We start from the raw sequence: 22,538 nt of genomic DNA on the forward strand, positions 1-22,538 counted from the left end.
CTCATCATTTCTTTTTTGCACTTTTTGCAGCTTTTAGGGAAGGGAGAGGCCCACACTGAATATAGGGGAACCTTGCCTGAAGTGCAAGATCCATTTTAAAGGACAATTTACTAAAAAGTGAAGTTGTCCTTTACAGTAAATCTGTACTCAAAGTTATGATAAAGCTAAGTAAAAACTGTATGATGCTTTCTACCCAGTGGACCATTGTTTATAGACACCTCAAGAATGCATTAGGTGTCCCAACACTAAAATTTAGACGTGTATATGTAGCCTTAGGGTATGTTTCTTGCTGGTAAGGATAGGTTAAGAGTATAGAAACGACCTTTTGCTTCTCCAAACTACCATTAGTCCTGACCATTTTTCTCAAGGCCTAGGCCAATGGTTGCACAGTCTTTGAAAAAGTGAAAGATCGGTCAATCTGAACTCTGATCTTTCTTTTTAGAAAAGATCACATGTCCCAGTACCTAGGCATTTAAATTATTGGATTAGATTAAAGAGAAGCTGTAGGAGTAAGTATTAGAGGAGTTGATTTACTAAAACTGGACAGTGCAAAATCTGGTGCAGCTCTGCAATGAAACCAGTGCAAAATCTGGTGCAGCTCTGCAATGAAACCAATCAGCTTCCAGGTCAAAGCCTAATTGAATAAACTGAAATTAGAAGCTGATTGGCTACTATGCACAGCTGCACCAGATTTTGCACGGTCCAGTTTTAGTAAATAAACCCCATAGTCTTTCTGAAACCATTCATATATCCATCCCAGTAGAACCTTTAGCAAAACTTTATAATAACAACTGAGAATACCTATAATAATTACAAATATTTTACCATGTATTTTTAATTATCAGTTATTTTAGGTTGGAGAGAAGCTAAGGAGTATCTGATAGCAATGTACATCAAAGGAATTTTTCTACAGAAGTCTGCTATGTCTAAAAAAATATTGCCTAAGCATAATACCTGGATGAATTTAAATACCTTTATCTCCGATAACATCCTAAATCACTTATCTTTGTAATGTTTTTGATAATAATTTTATGTAAAACTGCTTGTCTGTTGGGATTGTTGGTACTTTTTTTTAGAGGAACTAGCATCAGTTATATTTTCAGTTAAATACTTGCATTTTGAGCAATGTGCAAGTGTAAAGCTTACAAGTGTTTGGTCCGACAGTGTCTACCATGCATTTTTCCAGAAAGATTGAGCCATGTTTGTTCAAGGACTACCAAAGTCAGCATCTACTCTCTTCATTGAGATGCTGCCTCGGAGATGGCACCATAATGTAAACCCTGGTGCCAGTGCACTTCTTGGCTGTGTTCACAAATGTCTGACATATCAGCCCATACTGCAGCCTCTCACCTTGTAACTCACTACAAAGTTATAGTGTTGCAATCTGATCATTGGCAGAAACATGCACTAATATATCTTTTTTTGTTGAGGGAAATTATGGAATTCCTCCATCCTTGCTATACAGCCTGGATGGATGAATTGCCCTTCTACACCGTTGTATTCTGAAAGCCACTACCTGCAGTGATCAGAATACATGAACATTGGCTTCATCTGATTAAATACAGCTGCAGTTTGACTGAAAATTGACCCTGGGATTCTTCAATTTTTCATCCAAAAGATGTTGGCAGAAGGGAACTGGCAGTGCCATCCACTAAGCAAAATGTGGCCTGTTCATCAGGAACCAGCTGCAATCTGAACAATGTATGGCCAGCTTTAGGCAGTTTCTGCCTGTGTCCCCCAAACAAAATTAGTATCACAAGAAAAAATAGCTACTACATGGTTCTTATAATTGTGTGTACCTAGAAACTTATGGTAGAGATATCACTTTCTAAGTTCCCATGAAATCCTTATTCCATCCACCTACCTTCCATCTAATCAAAGCTAAAAAAATCAGCTTTGGCCAGTCGCCCTTTAAGATCGGACAAGCTAGCCTTTCATTTAAAGAGATTGTAAAACCATCACCATGAAAAACAACCCATTCAGTTTTAAATAGAAGTGAAAGGCAAAACATGTTTGTATAGATAAAAAAAATACATTACAAATACTATTTTTCCCTTTATTTATAAGTAATCACATCCCCTCTGTTCTCAGCTGCATTAGAGCTGTGGAGAGGAGAAGCAACAGCACACTGAGCTTCCCAGTGAATGGCTGTGCAGACGGGGCATGTCAGGATAAGTCTGATCATTGGAAGAGAGTACACTGAGTTCCAAGCACAGCTAGAAAATTGACCATGGTTTGTTCTCCTACTTAGTGTGGTCGATTTTTAATATGAAAGCAAAGGGACTAACGGAAACATCAGGGATTTCAGATAAAGGAAGAAATACAAAGAGAACAGTATACTTTCTTATACAAGTACATGGCACAGCAGGCACATATCAGGAATATGAAGTTTTGGGGGTAACAAACACTTTAACCATTAGATATTAGATGTTTTTGGATCAGTTGCTCATTTTATTATTATTATTTTTATTTCTTGTAGAAATATTCATTTGGCAGCCTTAGGCCTCTTTCAAACGGAGCGGACCGTATTTTGACCGCTCCGGCACTTTTTTTTTTGTTTACGGACACGGATGGCACTTGTGTCATCCGGTCCCTATGTCCGGATATCATCCCATCTGTTTGCGGATGATATACGGACATAATGTATGTCAATGGGATTGCGGATGTCAGCGGAAGACACCGCTGACATCCGATTTTGCGTCCTTTCCGCTTTATAAACGGAAATAAAATAGGGTTCTGTTCCGTTCCAAAAAACGGAACAGAACTGAAAGGACGCAAATTGGATGTTAGCGGATGGTCAGCCGCTAACATCCGCAATCCCATTGACATGCATTATGTCCGTATATCATCCGCAAACAAGTGCGGTGATATACGGACATACGGAACGCCTGTGTGAAAGAGGCCTTAGGGTCCTTTCACACGGTGCGCCGTCTGACGAGGTCCGTTCTTTGCTCAACGGGGGATCGATCCGCCGATCCCCACTGGGTAAGCGGATGACAGCTCCGTCTCCGCTCTGTGTGCGGAGACGGAGCTGTCAGATCCCCGCTGTCCTCTATGGGGAGATCGGATGAGAACGGACCGCGTGTCCGTTTTCATCTGATAATATCCGATCCTCCAGACAGATGGAAAATAGAGTTTCCATCCGTCCGTTTTTCTCGGACAGGATCGGAATCAGATAGCAGCGGGTGACAGCTGAGATGTCTCCGCTGACATCAGCTGCCCCATAGGGATGCATGGTGCATCCAATCTGGTCCGCCTGAAAAACTGACAGGCGGATCGGATCACCGTGTGCCTTAAAGCGGAGTTCCACCCAAAAGTGGAACTTCCGCTTTAGGGAGTCCTGACCCCCCGACATGCCACATTTGGCATGTCATTTTTTGGGGGGGGGAGCGGGTACCTAGTTTTGACAGGTACCCGCTCCCACTTCCGCTCGGAGCGCCGCGGCGCCCTGAGCGGAAGTTCTCCTCTCCCCCTCCCTCCCTGCAATCTTCTGGGACATGTCAGAGGTCCCAGAAGATTGCCGGCCAATCACGGCGCGCAGCGCGACTCGCGCATGCGCAGTGGGTACCCGGCTGTGAAGCCGCAAACTGTAACAGCCGGGTGCCCACAGCAGTGATGCCGGCGCCGAGGGAGAGGATCGAGGCTTCCGGCGGCCGCATCGCTGGACCGTTGGACAGGTGAGTAAATGGCTGGAACTCCGCTTTAAATAGGAAAATGGTGAAATACATACTTGCCTTGCAGTATATGCTTGCATTTATAGCAATCACTAATCTGAACAAGAACAATGAATTTAAGGGGTAGTTATTAACAAAACAAGGAACAGGGATGTACGGCAACTCTTAGCAACCCATCTGAAACAAGCTTCTGTTGGTTTGTTTTAGATGGAGCATTAAAGGGGTTGATTTACTAAAGGCAAATAAACTGTGGCCTTTGCAAGTGCAGTTACACTCATTTTCCACAGGTATTGTGAATGTGGTGAAGCTCTGCTGATTTCCATTATCCAATCGTGCAAGCAAAAATGCAGTTTTTTATTTTTCTTGCACCTGATTGGATGTTCTTTACAAAGTGAAGCTTCACCCCATTCACTAAGCTATGGAGAAAATTAATGCAAATGCACTTGCAAAGTATGTAAAATCTATTTGCCTTTAGTAAATTGACCCCATCGTGTTTACAAAGGCTAAAGCTGGATACACACTATACAACTTTTGTTGTCAGATTTCCTTTAGCTTTACCTTCAACTATGTAGTGCAAGGGACTGCCTGATTGTATACAAATTGAAAGTGTTTAGATTTGACCTCATATTATATGGTTTTGGTAAATCTAAAGGACAAAATCTAAAGACAATTGTATAGTGTGTATGGCCCATTATAATGAACTTCTCTTATTTGATACATTTTGGTCTGTTAGATATACCATTGAAAGTTTTTGCTATATCCGTTTGATAAAACGCAAAAAATACCTGTTGATCCGTCCAGAAATCTTTTAAGCTGAACATTGGCTTTACATTTTACCTGTGTGGCACTGAAATCTCAAGCAGTCTTATCAACCCTGCTTGGAGGACTACAGAACATCTCAAGTTATGGAGTGTTATATAGTCCAAATCAGGAGCAAGCAAGCAAGCAGCCTTGATACAGTACAGTGAGTAAATGTTGTCACCCTAGGACAGGAAGTGTGCTACCTGCAGGTGAAAATAAATCAGAGATAAGCCCAAGAAACAAAACAAATGCAGCCACTACATCCAAGGAATGGTAAGTTGCAGTATATTTTTGTACTTGGGCTTACTTTTTAATGATAATCTGTGATTGGTGATGTTAAGTACCAGGGCCTTTTTCATGTCATCTAGGTCATCTGACATCATTCTTGCAATCTGGGTATTCATTTTGGGATTTATTTTTATGATATATATATATATATATATATATATATATATATAATTCTATTTTTTACAGTTTTTGTTCTTTTGTACTGCGCCGTAGCAGGTGACTTCTAATATTAATCTATTGGTGGCTGCATATATTAATGTCTAGAATTTAACGGCTTCCACCTCATGCTCTTTTGGCGTAGATTGAAAACACTCACCGTATTTTACTGTCTTTTCTGATACCTCTTCATACGCAGCTACATAATCATAGCACAATTTGGTGGTCAAGTCTGGGTCTTCCATATCAAAATGAGAGAATTTAACGGTCACCCTTTTTCCTTGGGGAACCTGTATTTGCCAGAGACACAGCTGGTTGGGTTTATAAGCATAAGGCCAGTTTGGAGATTTAAACACACCATTCTCTTCAGTGGAGCTCCCACCACAGGACTGGATTTCTGTAATAACAATATTTAAAGATACACACATTTATCATTTTTTTTTATATACTAGCAGAATTTAAAAAAATAGCAAAAAAATGCTGCACTTGATTAGGTATTGATACCAGCAGATAACTATAGAGTTAAGGGAGTTGTAAAGTCTCAAGGTTTTTCACCTTAATGCATTCTATTAATCCCAGATCCCCCATCCCAGACCCTCCATTTTTTCTTACCTGAACCCAAATATTCCAGCGACGAGCACAAGCCCAGCAGCTCCAGCCACTGTACGGGGCTTCATTGGATAAATTGATAGCAGCAGAAGCCATTGGCTCCCGCTGCTGTCAATCAAATCCAGTGATACGAGAGCGGGGTCGGGCCGAGTCCTGCTGTCTGTGTGCCCCCCCCCCCATGGAAAGCGGCTCCCCGTGGCACCCCAGAATAGGAGGATCAGGGCTGCTCTGTGCAAAACCCTTGCACAGAGCAGGTAAGTATAACATGTTTGTTAATTAAAATAAAAAAAAAAACCTTTACAATCACTTTCAGTATCTTTTTTTGGCTGAGTAGGTTAGTAAAGTTTCAAGACATCTCAGATCAATTTTTTACACACAGTAAGTAGCCATAAACTGCCTTAAATAGTGGTAATTTTCATTCTACCTGGTCAGCCAATACATTCATCATCACTATGCCTACTATTATTTCCACCATGGGCACACTTGTGTGAATGAAATGTAATATTGGCTATACATGGAACTATAGGCAACTGATCAGAGGTGTTTAAAATTGAACAATTGTGTTGTTACATGTACAGCCAGAGTTAAAAAAATAACAGATTTTATAGATGGCAGCAACATAATAATCATGGGATTTTCAGTACTACATTCTTTTAAAGTATATTTGCCAAAATATTTCTTTGTATTTTCGGATGGGGTATGGAATGGTTAAGAAAACCCTTGTCATGTTATTTTTGGAGAGTGCTGTTTCTCTTTACTTCCTGTCCCAGGGACAAAGCAGGAGTGTAAACAGGGCTTTTCCCCCCAGACAATAGGTGCAGGAACTCCCCCCTTCTGAGTACCCCCTTGTCTCTGTGCCTTACCTACCTCTTAGCACTGTCCCTCGGTTCCACCCCTACCCACCTCTCAGTACTGCCCCAAGAATCATTTTGTGGTGCTAAATAATTTGTATGGAATTTGTTCTTGTCTAATAACAAGAAAAACAGTTAAATAAATCCCCTGGAGCCAGCAAAAAAAAAAAAACCCTCACACAACAATAGACTCCCCCAGAAACAATGGACCCCACCCAACAACAATAGATCCCCCACACACAACAATAGACCCCCCCCCCCCACACACACACACAGCACAAATGGGCAACCCACAATAAAATACCCCCCAGCAACATTAGACCCCCAGCAGCAACAACAAATTTCCCTGAAGCCAGCAATAATAGACCTTTCTCTCAATAGTAGACCCCTACCAGCAACATAAGACCTCCCCAGCAACAATAGATCCCCCACCATCAACAATAGACCCTCACACAAAAACAGATTCCCACCAGTGACAATAGATCCCCCAGCAGCCAGCATCAATAGTACTACCCTTGCTATTACATACATTCAGTGCTGGAGGTGCCGGAACTGCGTTCCCCCGCGTTCCTGCTGAAAAAATCCTCTGAGTGAAAGTAAGAACAGATCTCGCCAAAGTAAAGAGATGTACCCTCTCAGCTGTCAACAGAATAGGTTTACTCATTAACAGATTTCCGCTCACTTCCTGTTCCTGTGACAACTCAAAAATATTTGATCTATTATCATTTTCTGTACTGCAGACAACAGTCAACAGTGCCAATATAGAGAGTTAGAGCCGGTTCACACTGGGGCGACTTGTCAGGCGACCTGGTCGCCTGACAAGTCGCCTGCCATAGATTAGCACAGGACCTGTTCTAATAGGAGCGACACAAGTCGCTCCAACTTAGAAAAAGGGTCCTGAGCTACTTTGGGGCGACCTGGAGCGACCTGCATTGACTTCAATGATATGAAGTCCGTGCATGCCGCACCGCGATTTCACAGGTCGCCCCGACAAGTCGGGTCGCCTGTATGTGAACGGGCTCTAAGTCTCCACAATAGGGACACATTCAGCAATAAATACCCAATGGAAATAGAGGTTCTAGCCTTCCCAAAATATATCCAGAATTGAAAAATAAATTGTTTGACTTTGTATACACATTAACATAATTGAATGCTATGAAAAGAAATACAGAATTCAGAAATACCTTCCATATGTTTGTGATGTAATGGTAAGTTGTATTATCAGGAACAAACATATGTATGCAGATAGGCTATTATAGCTGTTACTACGGGGATCTTTTTTTTATGGGAAACTCTGAAAACTAAAGAGCTACAATAATAATATTAATAATAATAATAAGTAGCATAACATTTTGGTACATAGTCCCTATGTGAAATGTTGATGCTATAAACTGTAAAGTGATTGTGCTTTAATAAGCACCTTCAATGTCATCCGGATGGACCTCTTCCCATTTGACTTCAAATCCATGATCTGATCTCACAGTGTCTGTAGAAAAATTCAGGAACAGTTTGTTGCTGGTGGTGATGATCGTAGGAGGCTTGAAATACCCACAGTAAGTCCCTGAAATGAAAATGCATAGAATGCTGTAGTAACAAACAGTGTGCAAACATTAAATGCAGTCTACCCAACCTTGATATTACAATTACTGGTGAACGATGGCTGCTGAATTGTTATTAAATTCACTGTTAAATTCCTTTTGAAGAACACTCCAGCAGCTTTACTAGATCTCAACACCCACCGTCTTGAATATTCAAATCGCACTAAAAGTTTTTATTAAGCCATATATATGATTATGTACAACAGAGGTTGGATGACTGGCAGTAAAAGCAGTGTTTTATGTAAAATTGAAGAGAGTAAAGTGGGTCTTAACTAACATAAAAACTAAATTTAAAAAAGTGAAGATTTGTTATGTTATAGGAAACAATTAGAAATGTTAATTGTTCCTTAGCAGTACCCTGGCATGTATATTTTGTCTTGAATTCCTCCTGAAAATTGGAGTGAGCTTCCTGATACGGGGATGTGTTTAATCATTCCTGTGCCTGCAGTGTCAAAGTTGAATATCTGCAGTGTGAGTTCTAAGGCACTGCTCTCTCTCACTGCTAGTTTCAGGAGATTTGGTAAAGTCACTACTGTGATGCTCAATGTTCTCTTTTCTGAAGGCTCTGGCATGAGGAAGTCCAAGTTGGTCGCCTTCAGACAGAGACACAATGCAGAACAAGGAATAGTAAGTCAGTAATAGGCCAAAGATTAGCTGCAGGGAAACCTCATGACTAGTCCTTCGTCCTCTACCTGTCTTTTTTGGGTACTTCAAGAGTTCATTTTTCTTCAACGTTATTTTAGCTGAATTAGTGCTCTAGCACCAACACAGTTGAATATAGTCCGCAATACTTTTTTATTTGCACAAACAGCTCATTTTTTAAAGAAATCTATCAGGGGGTCTTCCTTCTTCTTGTAGGTCTAATCAGTACTGATACATAGAGGTGTAGCAACATGTTGAGACAAATCTGCAATTAGGGTATTCTAAGAAAGGGTCAAAACATAGAATAATAAGTAGTAGAGAAGTGGGCAAAGGAATGGCTGGGGTTAGGGAGGGGTCACAGAGATATAAAAAAAGAACTGCCTGGTTGTGGTTTGGGTTGGGAAGCTGAGATCATAATTTAGTCCAGTCTTTCCTTTAAAGGCATTTGATATTTAGTGATTAGGAATTTAGGAATCATAATGTCATCCAGTTAAGGTTTACATTTATTTTAACCAATTTGATGCTGATCTGTTTCTATGTAATATCAATAGCTTTTTAAAGTTTTTAGCAGAATAACAAAAAATATTTGTAAAATCTAAAGTTTGGACTCTCTTCTGTCCCTGAATTAGAAAAGACAGACATGTTAAAATGTTTTATGAAAAAAAAAACTCTCCAGTGTCATTTTTTTTATAAAAGTATTGGAGGCAATCTGTGAATATCTTTGGGTTTTATCTGTCCCACACTGGATGATCTTGTCTGCATAAACCTAGTCCAAGGAGCAATATTCTTTACAACATTACACATTTAGCCTCACTCTTTGATTAAATCTAATATAGGGCACTGAAGATGACTTGCAAGAAGTTGCTTTATTCTGCCCTTTGACTCACTGGAGTAGATAAAGGAGTGTGTTGACAGTTCTCAATTCGATCATCTACTGCACTATGGGCATACTCCTGTTTTTTATAACGCCTTTTTCACATGATTGGGTATTCGAGGTGAACACCACATGCCAAATGAACTTTCTATTATTTTAGTAAGTCAACACTATAAAATAAAGCTGAAAAACCTCCAGAAACAGAAGTCATCTGATGCTGTAAAAATAGTCAAATGTATATTACATTTTATTGAATAAACTGTTTAATTTGTACACGTTTAGCATATTTAGTGCTTGGTGTGTTTTTTACCCCGAGTTTAGTAGTATTTACCTATGACATCTGCACTATCAGATACCTCCAGTTTGTCATTGCACAATCCTGGTTCCCCATCCACAGCAAATTGAGTAAATGCCAGTTTAATAAGCCAACCAGGAGTAACAGAGATAACCCATCTACAGTGGAGATTCGTAGGGTACGGGTCTGGATAGTTCATGGAGTGAATGAAGCCTTTACGACCTACTTGTAGAGAATTGCTTCCACAACCAGAATCTGCAAAAAATAAACATAGAACATGTTTTTCAACTGACTCTATTGTCATAAACTGAAAACAAATAGGCTTGGTAAACAGCATGTTAAAAAGAAATTAAAATGAATAATTAAATTTTATGAGTATGTAAAAAAATCTAGGAAAGATATCAAACTACTGACTACTGTACTCAGTTGATACCAGTTAATAGTTAAGGACGACAGCACTTTAGACCAGTGGTCTATAAACTTAGGCCCTTTGCTTGCTTTTATCTGGTCCTTGAGGCACTTTTTCTCCCACTGATCACATGCCTAATGAAGAGTCCTGCATGGCTCCGAATTGTTGCACTATGTCCCTTGTGATGTGAAGGTTATGGACACTATTTGATGATCCGTGGTGTGCTTGCGACTATGTGCACTTGAACTGTGATGTTTCCAGTTCCAGCTGGTTGTTGCTTCAGCACCTGACATTTAAAAGCCTTATTCAGGAAAGCGTGCAATGGGAATATTGACATTACTATTCCTCCCACTGACTCCAACAATAGTGCATATTTCTTATTACTGACAACAATGGGGCACTATTCCTCCCATTGATGCCAATGATGGGACACTATTCCTCAAACTGACACCTATGATGAGGCACAATTTCTCCCACTGACACCAATAATGGGGCACTATTCCTTGCACTGACACCAACAATGGGACACTATTCCTCCCACTGACACCAATGATGGGGCACTAGTCCTCCTACTGACACCAAAGATGGGGCACTTTTTCTCCCACTGACACCAACAATGATATATTATTTCTCCCACTGACATTAACAGTGGGGCACTTTTTCTCCCTCTAGTACCAAAGATGCATTGTTTACTCCCACTGAAGCCAAGACAATTTTTACTTCCAATGGCCACAGGCCGCCCCCTAAAGTCTGAAGAACAGTAAACTGGCCCTTTGTTTAGAAGGTTCTGAGACCTATGCTTTAGACAATCAATTTATCTTGTGCTCCTCTATGAAATATTTATATGTAAAAAAGGAAAGTGGTGGCCCCTTTAAATTTTATGCTACTCAAAGAAAATATCATCCCTATACTATGCTGCAATACAAAGTGAATTGGGTATGGGACTTTGTATATACCTCCAAAAGTAAGCACGCCTTATTTAAAAAGATTCAATTTTTATTTGTATACCAAAAAAAAAATAAAAAACTCATGGTCATTCCATGTGTCATAAAATACATGACAAATCTTGTGCATAGGATCAGATCAATAGTATATGATACCGAAACATCTATAGGACGTTCTTCTAGGAATGTCACAGATCAGTAGAAGTAGGGTTGATGCATTTTACAGGAATACCTCTTCCTCTTGACATCTTTTCTTGTATTCACATAAAACACAATGTAAAGTTAAAACTTAAAAACCCATGTATCAAATAGCACCCACAGAAAAGTGGGAGGCAGTGCTGTTTTCCCAAATGTGGGGTCTGGCCGGCCTGTGGGGGAAGGGAGCTCCTCAGATGGTAGTTCAATCAGTCGAACCAAAGCTTTAAAGGATGTTCAAAAGGATGCCCATATTGTAAATGAAGGAGAGGAACATAAATGTCTCATCAGATGTACAGTATCTCACAAAAGTGAGTACACACCTCACATTTTTGTAAATATTTCATTATATCTTTTCATGTGACAACACTGAAGAAATGACACTTTGCAACAATGTAAAGTAGTGAATGCGCAGCTTGTATACCAGTGTAAATTTGCTGTCCCTTAAAAATAACTCAACACACAGCCATTAATGTCTAAACTGCTGGCAACAAAAGAGAGTACACCCCTAAGTGAAAATGTCCAAATTGGGCCCAAAGTGTCAATATTTTGTGTGGCCACTATTTTTTCTAGGACTGCCCTAACCCTCTTGGGCTTGGAGTTCACCAGAGCTTCACAGGTTGCCACTGGACTCCTCTTCCACTCCTCCATGACGACATCACGGAGCTGGTGGATGTTAGAGACCTTGCGCTCCTCCACCTTCCATTTGAGGATACCTCACAGATGCTTAATAGGGTTTATGTCTGGAGACACGCTTGGCCAGTCCATCACCTTTACCCTCAGATTCTTTAGCAAGGCAGTAGTCTTCGTGGAGGTGTGTTTGGGGTCATTATCATGTTGGAATACTGCCCTGTGGCCCAGTCTCTGAAGGGAGGGGATCATGCTCTGCTTCAGTATGTCATAGTACATGTTGGCATTCATGTTTCCCTCAATGAACTGTAGCTCCCCAGTGCCAGCAGCACTCATGCAGCCCCAGACCAAGACACTCCCACCACCATGCTTGACTGTAGGCAAGACACACTTGTCTTTGTACTCCTCACGTGGTTGCCGCCACACACGCTTGACACCATCTAAACCAAATACGTTATCTTGGTCTCATCAGACCAAAGGGCATGGTTCCAGTAATCCATGTCCTTAGTCAGCTTGTCTTCAGCAAACTGTTTGGGGGCTTTCTTGTGCATTATCTTTAGACGAGGCTTCCTTCTGGGACGACAGCCATGCAAGCCAATTTGATGCAGTATGCGGCGTATGGTCTGAGCACTGACAGGCTCACCCCCCCACCCCTTCAACCTCTGCAGCAATTCTGGCAGCACTTCTACGTCTATTTCCCAAACGCAACCTCTGGATATGACACTGAACATGTGCACTCAACTTCTTTGGTCCACCATGGTGAGGCCTGTTCTGAGTGGAAGCTGTCCTGTTAGACCACTGCATGGTCTTGGCCACCGTGCTGCAGCTCAGTTTCAGGGTCTTGGCAATCTTCTTATATCCTAGGCAATCTTTATGTAGAGCAACAAATCTTTTTTTCAGATCCTCAGAGAGTTCTTTGCCATGAGGTGCCATGTTGAATTTCCAGTGACCAGTATGAGAGAGTGAGAGCAATAACACCAAGTTTAACACACCTGCTCCCCATTCACACCTGAGACTTCGTAACATTAAGGAGTCCCATGACACCGGGGAGGGAAAATGACTAATTGGGACCAATTTGGGCATTTTCAGCTGTACACTCACTACTTTACATTGTAGCAAAGTGTAATTTCTTCAGTGTTGTCACATGAAAAGTTATAATAAAGTATTTACAAAAATGTGAGGGGTGTAGTCACTTTTGTGAGATACTGTATATCTCACCCATACATAAACAAGAAATGCCAAGATCTCAAAATGGGGGAGGGAACAAGAAATTACTCTCACACCAAGAAAAATGATGGTTCTTGATTGGTTGTGCACAGGGAACAGATCTTGTATTACATATGTGAATCTCATGATAAATCAGGTCCTGAGGAAGCTGTATTCCAGCGAAGCGCATTGATCCTACTTATACACATCTGTGAAATTCCCTGCAGGATTTCCTAGAGATGTTTTTCAGATACTATTGGCCGATTCTATGCACAAGATTTGTAATGTATTTTATGACACTTGGAATGACCGTGAGTTTTTATGTTTTTGGTATAAGATAGAAATTTTATCTTTTTAAATAAGGTTTTATTACTTTTGGAGGTATATAAAAAGTCCCATACCGAATTCACTTTGAATGAAATATTTCTAATATCTATATGTGACTATAATGATTTTCTGGCCTAATTACAATTACAGATCAGTAGTTTTTCAGATAATGTCAACTTTCTCATTTGGAATTCGTTTTTCAGATCCAGCAAACAACCCTTTTCTCATTTATTTTGATTATCTGCTCATTGGTTCGTAACTACCTATTTATTACCAGCTTCTACTGCATAATCCACTAAAATTCTTTTTAGGTTAAACTGGATGGATATAGGTCTTCATTTCAACCTAACAAATCTATTAAACCCAAACATTTTTCTACCTCTTAAAAGTAGCATTTTTAAAATGCATTTGACAGTTATTATTGCTATGTTTTTCTGAAAAGCTTTGAGCAAATAAAATGATGCTTGTTTTGTTCAAATTTGTTATTGAATTGCATTTCTACAATTCCCAAAGCATAGTTACAATGTTTGACAATTGAAGTAGCAAAGATAAAATCAATTTATAATCACCAATATAAGCAGTAGTGGTAGTAGCGGCAGCAGTAGTGGTAGTAGTTGGTATAACACTCCCTTGAAATCCAACATATTTAGCATGGAATATTCCTCGAGTCCCCTGTGAATTTGGTCTATAACGAACAATCATTCTGTTTCCAGAAGAAGCAACAGGATCAGGAATTTCTTTTCCACAAAATTGTCCTGTAAATAATACAGTATATTGTTTAATTTTTACAGAGAAAAATGTATTTATGAACTATTGTTAACACAGATGTTTTAGTAGTTAAAGAATTCTTCAGCTATGTCAGAATGAAGTTTGTCTATCTTGCACTATGTAATATCAACTCAGGTGAAAGGGGTACTGGCCTATTCCTAAGAGAATCATGGGTAAAATAAAAAAATCCTACAAAAGCCAGTCACTGATTCCTTTGCAAACAGTCCGTTGGTGGTTTGCTGCTATCCATATATGATAATCATTAATATTTTAATGGCTATATGGAACTAAAAATCATGGTAGATCTGTCTGTTTAATCAGGTACTTCTTCATTGAACAGGTTTAGGTGCACCTAATAGTACCTGCATACAGATTTGACAGCAGAAATATAGATTCCATTGTACAGATAGACGTGGCACAAATACAAGACCTACAAAGTATTGTTTCTTTGTAGATAAACAACCAAAAGCAAAAATCTTATATGGATAAGATATACCTTAAAAAATCTATGAATAATTGACATCATTTACCCAGGACTGTGTCAACAGAGTGAAGCAGCCCATAGATTATGCAATGGAAACAAAATTGCTTGATTCCCCCTTCAGCACAGTCAGTGTTGATAAGGGCATCCCTTCCACAGCACTATTGTGTTCTGCCAGTGGAAAACCTTCCCTGCCAGCAGCCGCCAGCAGTGATTGCATGAAAAAAATCCATCAGGCTGGTTGTACTGAAGTTGATCAATAGATCGACTTCAGTGCAACCAGCCTGCACATAGATGGACTAAATCTCGGCTGGTTCCTGCTGAACCAGGTGAGATCTGATCCATCTATGGCAGGCTTTTGATATAACGTATCTGATCCCTAGCACTATCTCCATAAATCAGCAAGTGTCTAATCTAGCCCCCCTCTGTATACAAAAAAAAAATTATGCCTGTAAGAGGCTATGGAAAATCAACTGAGGGGGAGCTAGCCCTGGAGTATCTAGCCAATTTTGACAGATAGATATAAACATCTTTGGGAAGTTTCAGTGTTGGTAGGTTCGTTTTTCGCATATTAGGGAGGAGTTCACATGTTCAATCCACTGCTGTCTGGTGGGGGCATAAGGTGATTACCAAAAGTGAGCTATCATTTTATGGGCAATGTAAGGAAGCATTACCACTGCGATATGACTTGAGGGAGTAAATAATTCCTTGTCTACTGAACCCAGAAGGCATACCACTGGGTCTTGTGGAATAAGAGTATTACATACCAATTACATTGTATTAATATTATCCTTCCAATATCTGATTATTTTGGACATCACCAGATCATTTGTATTAAATCACCCAAATCTCCTGGGGTACAGGGTGGAATCCCTCCTGTCCCATCTGAAAAACTGAGCAGGGGTCCTGGATGCTCGATGAAAAAAAGAAATAACTGGGAACGTTTCTGAGAAGAGGATAAAGGAATAAGAGGCATGGATCAACTCCCACCTCTCACGCTCCCCTATATCTAGTTTCCTTTTCCTTCTACAGGGTAATCAAGAGTCCTAGGTAGGAGTCACCTGAAAATATTTACAAGAAATCATGCCTTTCATACTGGTTCCAGCAACTATTTGCTGACACAGGTCAGGGGTTGCCTGATTACATTATCCTATGCAGATGAAATTGTATACAGAAATAGAAATAACCTGAACTAATTATCGAGCTATCTTCACAGAAACAATGGGAGGTCATTAACATTTAACAATGGAACAAACAGACTTAACACAATCCACATCCCACCTCAATAGACAGACAATAGGGAGAGTCTGCCAGTGACAGTTTGTCCGTCTCCTACATTGAAGTATATGGAATACACATATAAGCATTGCTTTGATTATTTAGGAGCCACAGACTTCATGGCAACAGGCTGTAGGTCTCACAGTGTAAAGTGTGATTAAATCTTCATATTTCTTGAGAGATATTGTTGATGAATATTACTCTCCCATTTGAAGTTATCCAAACCATTTTCTCAGTGTCCATTAAGTATCCATCTTTCACTCCCAATGACGGTGCGTACCGTCACAATATCAAATTTTGTTTGTAAAGTAGTGAAGAATTTCAACATATGCGAGGAATAAATTTGCTCAATAAAGCGGATTCCCAAGGCCTGGCAGGAATGAGTCTGTCTTCTTTTTGATCACAGATATGGTCCAAGTTTATCCTTGCTTATGGAAATGTTGCATCATGTCACATATGTTGTAAAGTAATTGTTTCTTTTTTTTATGGGGAAAGGGGAATATCATTTTACTTGTCATAAAAATATTTGCTCTTTTTAGAAAAAAGTCCCACTTCAGACATTTATGCCTGCTTTTCAGACACTACATGGGTTAAGTGATACACTAAAATTCAGGGATTTCTAAGGGTTACTACAACATTTGAAAGAAATAAACAAAACACACCTAATTTCTGTGCTCCTTTTTCTTCCCCATCAAAAACTTCAACCATCTCTGTACATCCAACTGGTCCTGCAGTTGCAAGGTCAAACGTTGTAAAGGATAACTTAACTTTGTAGCCAGAATCAACTGCGATTTTCCACTGTAAAAATATATAAATATAAATGTAGAACAAACAAAATGTATTTTATTTTAATTACTGATGGCTTTTTTAAAATAATAAGTTAAAACCTTAATCATTTAAAGCCACTATCTGGAAACAATTTGGCTGGAAACAAAGCCTTAGGCAGATTGTAGTTAGAAATAACACCACTAACTGGAAAAAAAAAAAGTTTCTGGTAACTCCCTTACCTCTCTGCTAACATTTCCCCTAAATAGCCACCTTGTCCTTGGTAACATCAATTTGCCCTCAGACATGACATCTCTCTGCTGCAGGTACAGCCAGTCCACTCCCAACATCAAGTATAGACTGCAAGAAGGAAGCAGGCAGCTGTGGGCTCATCTCACTGAACCTAGGCCTAGTCCACTGGCATCTGAGCCTCCCACAGTGTGTACACGAGCTCCAGTGGCAGGAAGATCTGCTTAGGTATCTTAGGTATGGTGGGCAGCAGCAGAAGAGCATGTATAACTCCCAAGATTGTGCTCTGCCATTAAGTTGGCTGGGGTGGGAGTGAGAGAGAGAAGAATGAGAAACAGTGGCTCCCTTAAGATAAAGGAACCCAGTGCCAGGACTATACAAGTCCCAAATGTTACAGGCATTGGGGTTGATTTACTAAAGGCAAATAAACTGTGCACTTTGTAAGAGCAGTTGCTCCACAGTTTAGTAAATGAGTGGGAGGTCTACTGACTTCCATCATCCAATCATGTGCAAGCACAAATGCTGTTTTTTATTTTCCTTGCACGTGATTAGGCACTCTTTGCAAAGTGAAGCTTTACCTCATTTACTAAGCTCTGAAGCAACTGCACTTGCAGAGTGCAACTGGACTTTCCAAAGTGCACAGTCTATTTGTCTTTAGTAAATCAACCCCTCTGAGTCTGTCAGGGGTGCCGTATTCAGACATTGTGCTGCCCTAGGCATACCTAAATGATGACGCCTTTGTAGAAGCTCCACTCCTTGTGTCATGTGACTATTTTGCCAAAAACACTTTTGAGTATTTCCTGTATCTGCAGACCTTTTATCTGTACACATTGCCAAACAAGAGAAATAGAGATGATGTCTTTCTTGAACTGTAGTGAATTTTTGGACTCCTTGCAACATTCCCTGCAGCTCCTTCCCCCATACCTCCCAACCATCCCAGTGGGTCAACAGCACAGTGGGTGGAATATCCTGTGTTTCTACTCTGCAACACAGGTTCCATTCACCACCGCTGTCAACTCTAAAACTGTGGTTGTTTGCTATGACCACAAACAATAGTTCATTTTTTTGACAATCCAGTATAAGCTTACTTGAAAAATCTCCTTTTATGTTGTGAGTGCTGCCTGTCTGCTGGCTATCTCTATCCTCAACTTCCTGGATTCCCTGCATGCTTTTGAAGCTTCTCCTCTGCTGTTTACTTTCAATTTCTAAGGACTACATATCCTATGGTACCTCCTTCAACAGCTGCAGGCAGGAAGTCTCATTCAAAGCATAGAAGGCTTAGAGTTTCGGCAACTATAATGTATTGAGAGAAATAGCCGCACTCCAACTTGAAGGTGAAAAATATAAAATCTGTTTTATTTGTATCCAAAAGATAAAATCAATTCAAAGTGTATCCATAATATAGTCAGAGACAAGAGATGAACGCATAGTAGTTGACGCGTTTCACGGATAAACGTCCGCTTAGTCGTAACCAAGTTAGAGTTTCGGCAGCCATTCACAGCCGCTTGCATGTAATCGAACATGCAGCGATTACCTGTGAATATTTGGCACCTGACGTAGAGTGTTTGCTTCCAAGGCAATCATCCACAGGTAATCCCTGCATGTTCGATTATATGCAAACAGCTGCAAATGGCTGTGAATGCTGTAAAACCACCAATTGCTTTAAATGGGGCGGCTGTTCACAGGAAACTCCATTGAGTTTCCCACAAGAAATCGTAGTCGGCCCCAAATGCCATGTAAATTAGGCTTTATATGTAATTATATATTACTGAGAATATTATGTCCACTGTTACATTACAAGGCAACCCTTAAGTGAGTGTGTAATAAATATTTTTATCTAAAGTGATAATTACATTATTAAAAAGTCCCGGGTGCTATAATTGCTAGTTGTGATTGATTTGAATGCAGCTGCATTCAGTTTTCCATATGACACAATTAAAAGGGCGAAATAAGGTCACACCTGGTCTCAATTCCCATATCTAGACAGGCCAAGTCAATACAGCATTTCATGAAAGCCTTTCAGCGCTCAGGGAATGAGAGGAGAGATTAACCACATCACAAAGGACAGCCATTTGTCATGCTTGTATAATTACCTGGTACAGAACATCATTCGAGCTTCGATATATGCTTGGGGACTGGAATTCCCCAGTGTTGCCCTGTAAAATGCCTCCTCCTCCCACAATATCTGAAACAATAGATTTACCAAATATAATTAATCATAAATATAGTCTCAGGCATGAATACATAAAGTTTTTTTAAGAAAACTGATAGCACATGCTGTAATTTCATAAATCAAAAAAAAAAATTACTATATAGGAAACGACTAAATATATGTGACACTAACAGAGCTTGAGATATTTATGACATTTACTGTAGCCGTAGCTAATATTTTAATGAGGTTTGAATTAGGACTGTGTTATCAACACAGTCCTAATTCAAACCTCAATAAAGTATTAATAACAACAATTGCCCACATTCCTGACATTTTTATTACCTTACCTTTTGTAAGTCTGTATATGCATGCTTTTTATAATTACCATGGAACCTAAGGAGTTAATCCTGAGCATTGTGTAAAAAAACAGTTTGATCCTGTCTTCTCTGTTCTTCTCTTTCTTCCACAGTCCCCAATCCATCTCCTGATAGTACAGATCCTTGAGGGCAGTCTGCACATGCTCAGTTTGGTGTTTATTGCCAGAGAGCTTTTTTTTTGCGAGAATGCATGTGATCAGCACAGGGCCAATCAGCACTGTCCAGACAGAGGGTTAGGGGACATGCAGCATCACAGGACAGTCAGAGGAGAATGAAAACTCTAGATTTTGGGCTTGATACCACTGTTACATACATATGCAGTCAAGTCAAGTCAAGTCAAGACTTTGAGGTTCCTTGGGATTTTCCTCAGATGGCTGAGCAGATTGGTGAGGGAGAGAAAGGTAGGGTGGGTATGCACAATTGGCAAGAGTCGCTTTTAGGAGAACCTTTTTCTTTGCAATGTGTGGGCAAAGCATAGGTTTACTTTATGTCTAATGGCTACATTAGGAATGAAGCGTGAAATATTGGGGAGGATGGGTTTGTTATGAGCTAAAGGCCATGATAAGTGTTTAGGGTGTATGAAGAATTAAAGATAATGCACTTTAGTGGTGGAAAACCAAATTTTGACATAATGGGAAACTTTGGGATTCCATGTTGGTTTGCACCTAAAGCTTTGTGCCAAGAATTACTACCTTGCATACCAATAGGACCATGTACTGTATTAGTAATACCAATCGTTGGGTCGAATTAACCTTTATTACTAGAGTGTTTTTGTACTGTAAACCTGTTCAAACCTGGGTGGCCCTTGTCTTTTTATGATTGTCTTTTTATATGGAAACAATGATCATTGACTAAATATCATTGTCTCATCTGCCAGCTCTTTGAGAGGTCAAGAGCACAACCTGTTATCACTAAAAGAGCTGATTGCCCTGCAAGAAAGAGAAGATTAGTGAAATAGGAAGCAGAGAAGGTGAGTATAAACACTTTTCTTTTGCAAATCAAACATTTTGACATTTTAACCTCGGGATAGGGTTGCTTTACCCATAGTTACAACACATTTAGCAATTTAGAATACAATGCATAATACAACTTGCCTACTGGTCTTACTAGTGTATGTGTACTTCATCTGTATATTAAATTTGTTCAGCAAGAACACATTTTTTCAACAATCCATAAATAAAAGAAATAATAAGTTATGGTTGAGTAGTGCTAATTATTCTTGGGCATCTTTGCTTGCAGGATTTTTGAAATCTTGAGAATAAAGATGGATCTATGGGCTCAAATAGGTTATCTATTTGTATTTTTTCTGCATTGCTGCAGTATACCTCTGTTCCCTCCCTAGAGGATTTGAACTTTTTCCAAGCTTTTCCTTATTATACTGCAAAATATAGTACTGGTTTACTAGCAGACTTGTGTTTTATTGATGTGGGTGACAATTTTTTTAGATTTAACAAACTAAAGTTTACTTATGCTGACCCAGAAAGCTGTCACATGTTTGTCTGTCACTCCTAAGTAACATGAGAGATGGCAGCAAAAAATAATGCAAAGTTTCGCACAACGTTAAAATATATTCATGCATTTCCTTTGTGGCTATTTCTTTTTAAATAGATGTAGGCCTTCGCAACCCATCCTTTTATCCAGTCTGGTCCTCCCGGCCTCATTCTTGGCTTAGTTGAGAGCTAGCCTTATCAGATTTAATAATTTTTTTGCATCCACTTCCTTTAAATCCTTCCAGACCATCTGTGAAGCCTATAACATTCCCTCCTCGAACTCTTCCAATTTCTGCAAATCAAACATTTCCTTACACCAATTACCCCCTCTGACCCCTTGGACTCTACTTTTACCCCTTTTGAAAGGATTTGTAAATCTGACCCCTACAGACATGGGCTAATCTCTGTACTCTAAACTCTCCTGGTAGCCCCGGAAACAGCAAAGCCCCCAGAATATCTTAGCAGATGGGAAGGGGATCTCAACCTCATGCTCAATCATGCTGATTTTATCACACATCTGGCAGGCGACTTAATCTTCCTTATCAAACATTGCTGCCATGGAAACCAACTACAAGGTGCTTACCGGGTGGTACCTGGTCCCCTCCAGGATTTACAAATTCCTCCCACAAAACCCACCGCACTGCTTTCGCGGCTAAAAGGAGGCAGGTAAACAACTCTACATTTGGTGAGATTGCAAACCTTCTGGATAGAGATTTTTTCAATCGTTATGAAACTTTTTGCCACATCCCTATCACTGGATCCAACTGTGGCTCTCCTGAATAACAAACCTATATGCTTGACACACACCGCCAATTTAAACTACTACTTCATGTCACTACCACTGCTAAGCAGACCATAGTAAAAGCCTGAGAAACCTCTAACTTGTGTGTGCTTGCAGCAAAACATAGAATTATGCAGGCTATGATCCATGTAAAGATAGAGGCAACGCTTTTAGACAAAGTCACAAAATATGAGAAGCTCTGGAACCCATGGGGGACCCATTTACTTCCCCCTGGTTCTGATGAAAATCTGTTGCACCCTTAACCTATTTAACAGGCATTCATTACTCTTCACTTTGAGTCTGCCACCACACCTTTTTCCTCCCCTAGGGGGGCCTCTCCCCTTTCCTTCCCTGCCCCCTACTCCCTCACCCCCCACCCCCCCTCTAACCCATTACCTCACCTCCCATTCTCTCCCATACCCCCCCCCCCCTATTCATCTGTCCTCTATCTCTTCCTCCTCCCTTTAGTCTTAATCACTCACTTTATTGGCTATTTATTACTAATAGTTTACCACCTGTGTATAGCACCGGAGCGATACAAAACTAATTATTTTATTCTTCAAATAAATCCCTGCTACAGTTAGGGAAGACTAAATATTAGATTTGGGCTTGTTACCACTAGCTTTTTTTTTTTTTTTTTTGGATTGGTATTAGAAACTGTAACTCTGGAGGATCTAGAGGAGTGTTAGTCAGCACTG

At 40.0% G+C, this 22,538-nt stretch overlaps 1 protein-coding gene across 1 annotated transcript in view; it reads right to left on the bottom strand.

Annotated features, from left to right (window-relative positions):
- The window catches only part of LOC309548612 (ovochymase-2-like), a gene marked incomplete at its 5' end in the record, with an annotated part of 139,578 nt that overhangs the window by 83,610 nt on the left and 33,430 nt on the right, over positions 1–22,538 (bottom strand). Inside the window, 6 exons of the mRNA XM_082248589.1 lie at positions 5,080–5,316; positions 7,800–7,940; positions 9,825–10,043; positions 14,069–14,254; positions 16,689–16,824; positions 19,134–19,225. Coding sequence (XP_082104715.1) covers positions 5,080–5,316; positions 7,800–7,940; positions 9,825–10,043; positions 14,069–14,254; positions 16,689–16,824; positions 19,134–19,225 — 1,011 coding nt within the window. The remainder of the gene's footprint in view (positions 1–5,079; positions 5,317–7,799; positions 7,941–9,824; positions 10,044–14,068; positions 14,255–16,688; positions 16,825–19,133; positions 19,226–22,538) is intronic.

The sequence above is a fragment of the Pelophylax lessonae genome, assembly GCF_965119305.1.
Source record: "Pelophylax lessonae genome assembly, chromosome: 1".
Lineage (NCBI taxonomy): Eukaryota > Metazoa > Chordata > Amphibia > Anura > Ranidae > Pelophylax > Pelophylax lessonae.